The 4,107-nt window shown below is 38.8% G+C and overlaps 1 protein-coding gene across 1 annotated transcript; it reads left to right on the forward strand.

Moving 5' to 3' along the window:
- The first annotated feature begins 1,615 nt into the window (after positions 1–1,615).
- On the forward strand, positions 1,616–3,772 carry LOC122136849 (gastrula zinc finger protein XlCGF7.1-like). Its single transcript, XM_042721434.1, has 2 exons — positions 1,616–1,631; positions 2,979–3,772. Exons 1-2 carry the CDS (start codon positions 1,616–1,618, stop codon positions 3,770–3,772), a joined length of 810 nt encoding a protein of 269 aa, XP_042577368.1.
- Positions 3,773–4,107: the final 335 nt, after the last annotated feature.

A 4,107-nucleotide genomic window follows, 5' to 3' on the forward strand; every position in this document is an offset into this window, starting at 1 on the left:
TGTTTTTTCTTCCACTAAGTGAAGCAACACGTCATAGTTTACTAGTAATATATAGTAAATATATGGGCATAAGACTTTGAAATATCAGAATTTAAACCGTACCTGTTGTTGAATCTCCCAAAAGTTTTGGCTTGGGGTCCATCACATGCGGCAGCAGCACTTTCCACCGCACCAATAACACGGGGCTGCCCGCGGACGTGTCTGACTTTAAAATCGGCGCTACTAAACACGGATATCGGCCGATGCCGATATATTAAAAAATGACAAATATCGGCCCGATATATCGGTCGACCTCTACCCTGAAATAATCAATTTAGGTAAAGGGGTGCAGAGCCAGTGGGTGGATTTGTAGGCAAACATCAATGCCTTGAATTTTATGCAAGCAGCTATTGGTAGCCAGTGCAGATTAATAAACAGATGTGTGACGTGCATAAATTTCGGCTTATTAAAAATTAATCTTGCTACCGCGTTTCTGGATTAATTGTAAAGGTTTGATAGAAGTGGCTGGAAGACCTGCCAAGAGAGCATTGCAATAGTCTAGCCTGGACAGAACAAGAGCTTGAACTCTGTCCAGTTGTGCAGCATGCTCCAAAAGAAAGGGTCTGATCTTCTTGATGTTGAATAAAGCAAATCTGCCAGGACCGGACAGTTTTGAGCAATGTGGTCCTGAGAAAGAGCTTGAACACTGTCCAGTTGTGCAGCATGCTCCAAAAGAAAGGGTCTGATCTTCTTGATGTTGAATAAAGCAAATCTGCAGGACCGGACAGTTTTAGCAATGTGGTCTGAGAAAGTCAGCTGATCATCAACTCCAAGGTTTCTGGCTGTTTTTGAAGGAGTTATGGTTGATTGAGCCTAACTTGATGGTGAAATTGTGATGAAATTATGGGTTTGCTGGGTTGGTGGTTTGGTTTTGTTTGTTTTGGCTTTGTTTTTTTTTTTTTTTTTGTTTTTGTTTGTGTGTTTTTTTTGTTTTTTTTTTTTGTTGTTTTGTTGTGTTTTTTTTTGTTTGTGAACCACAAGCAGTTCTGTCTTAGCCAGGTTGAGTTGAAGGTGATGGTCCTTTATCCAGCAAGAAATGTCTGTAAGACAAGCTGAGATGATTATCTGATCCGTCGGATCATCAGGATGGAATGAGAGGTAGAGTTGAGTGCTATCAGCATAGCAGTGGTATGAAAAGCTATGTGTTTCTGAATGCCAGAACCTAATGATGCCATGTAGACAGAGAAGAGAAGTGGTCCAAAAACCTGAGCCCTGAGGCACCTTTTTTTATCATATTTTAAAGAGTGATAATGTTAATTGCAAACATTGCTAAAACATTGGTTATTGTTGACTGTATAGTTTCTTATCCTGCCACAGAGACCGTTGAATGTGCGTTATAATGTTTCCTCTTTTTCGTATTTTAAAACACAGTTGTGATGTTTCTAAATAACACTTAACATTTAAAGTAAAGTGATCACAGATGTTACTATGGTACATAGGGCTGTGTGAATAACAACTACCTGTGGTATGGCAACACGTTTTTGCACATTTTGTTGAAGTACAAACCTTTGTTTACAATATAAATAATTGGTTATCAGGCAAATATTACATCTTACCCATGTAAACATTTGGATTCATGCCGAATGACACAGGTGAAAGAGTCCAATAAATTTAAATTAAGCCATATACGGCTTTGTGTTATTTTTTGCAGCTTGATCTCTCGAATTTCCACGTTAACAATATTACAATGTTAATAACACTACTTATTCATTTGTTCCCTCATTTTAGTTGAGGCCTGTTCACGTTGTACTTATTTGATGCTTAGTTTTACTTTAAAGTGAGAACAAATCAATGAGCCGTGGCCAGAAAATTAAGTTATAGTAATGAATTTTAAAAAATTTTTTAATCTAAATTCAGCTTCATGTGGGGCCTAGACAATTTACACACAAACAGTAATTCAGTTTTCCCACAGCACAACAACATCTAATATAAGTGTCTGGCTCGTGCAGAAAAAATAATTCACTTTTATGACCTTTTACAAACATTTTCAGTTTCTTTGGGATTGTTATTATTTTTGTCAATTAATCGAACAGTGATTAATTATTAGCATCGCTTATTGAGATAAGTTTATCATTAACTATATCTCCTGGGTCGAACTGTGCTTTTTTTTTAATAAAGGGTTTAACTGCCAGCTTAAAGGTTTTTGGGACATGACTTCAAGAAATTTAGTAATATGTGAAGAGCAGCATTTCTCAACCCTGACACTCAAGGTCCCCTTTTCTGAAACCTTGATAAAAGTGCCTTTAACTTTCAAGTAATACAGAAGACCTTGATTAGTATGTGCAGGTGTGTTTGATTAGGGTTTGAGCTAAACTGAAGGAAAGGGGGTTACAAGGGCCACAGAGTTAGGAACTTCCAGCGGGTGTTTTAGAGCAAGAAGGACAGTGGCCTCCAGAGCAGGTTTGGACACTTCTCGTACAGGGTCTGGCATACATGTTGTTTGTTTTGATGTATTACATAACCTAAATGTTTTGATGATTGTTGTATTGTGCATAACTTTTATTTGTTTGTGGTTTTTCACTTTAGACCTAATAACAATGAAAGAGAAAGAAGGACTGAATAAAAACTGAAAGAGAAAAGATCAATATGGGAATCTTCATGATTTCACAACTAGAAGAAAATCTTTTAGACTTTCGCAGACTGAAAGGACTTCCACACGAAAAAAAAAAGCTCAAAGAAGTTATTTCACTTGCTTTCGGTTTGGAAAGAGTTTCAATCAACAAGGAAACCTTAAAGTCCACACTGGAGAGAAGCCTTTCACCTGCTAACAGTGTGGAAAATGTTTTGCTAAACATGGAAACCTTAAAGTTCACATGAGGATTCACACTGGAGAGAGTCCATTTATCTGCCAAAAGTGTGGAAAAAGTTTTACTCAACATGGAAACCTTAAAGTTCACATGAGGATTCACACTGGAGAGAACCCTTTTCACCTGCCACAGTGTGGAAAAATAATCAGAGTCTTGAGAGGCATATAAGAATTCACACTGGAGAGAAGACTTACACCTGCCAACACTGTGGGAAAAGTTTTGCTCGACATGGAAACCTTAAAGCCCACGTGAAAATTCACACTGGTGAGAGCTCTTTTACCTGCCAAGAGTGTGGAAAAAAGTTTCAATCAAAAAGCAGAGTCCTTAAACAGCCACATGAGAATTCACACTGGAGAGAAAAGCCTTACACATGCTCTCAATGTGGAAAAAATTTCAGTCAACATGGAAACCTTAAAGCCCACATAAAAATTCACACTGGGGAGAGCCCTTTTATCTGCCAACAGTGTGGACAAAGTTTCAAGCATAAAGTAAGCCTTATAAAGCACATGAGAATTCACACAGGGGAAAAGCCTTACACATGTCAGCAGTGTGGTGAAGTTTTGCCAGCATGTAAACTTAAGGTCCACATGAGAGTTCACACTGAAGAGAACCCTTACACATGCCTTCAGTGTGGTGAGAGTTTTGCTCAACTTGGAAACCTTAAAGTCCATATGAGAGTCCACAATGGAGAGAAGCCTTACACATGCCAGCAGTGTGGTGAAACTTTTGCACAACGTGTAAACCTTAAAGCCCACATGAAATTACACAATGGAGAGAGTCCCTTCACCTGCCAACAATGTGGAAAAAGTTTAGCTCATAAAGGAAGCTTTAACGTCCACATGAGAATTCACACTGGGGAGAAGCCTTACACCTGCCAACAGTGTGGAAAGAGTTTCACTCAAAAAGGAAGCCTTAACGGCAAATGACTCTCACACTGGACAAAACATTACACTGCCCTGAGTGTGGAAAGAGTTTTGCTCATCATGGAAACCTTAAAGTCCACATGGTAATTCACACTGGAGAGAGCCCTTTCACCTGCCAACAGTGTGGAAAATGTTTCACTCGTAAATAAAGATCGACAGGCACATGAGAATTCACACAGGAGAGAAGCCTTACACATGCCAACAGTGTGGAAAGAGTTTTGCTCAACCTGGAAACCTTAAAGCTCACATGAAAGTTCACACTTAAAAGAGTCCCTTCAGCTGCCAACAGTGTGGACAAATTTTCAATCATGAAGGAATCCTTAACAGGCGCATGAGAA

Source organism: Cyprinus carpio, chromosome B3, assembly GCF_018340385.1.
Source record: "Cyprinus carpio isolate SPL01 chromosome B3, ASM1834038v1, whole genome shotgun sequence".
NCBI classification, from domain to species: Eukaryota; Metazoa; Chordata; class Actinopteri; order Cypriniformes; family Cyprinidae; genus Cyprinus; species Cyprinus carpio.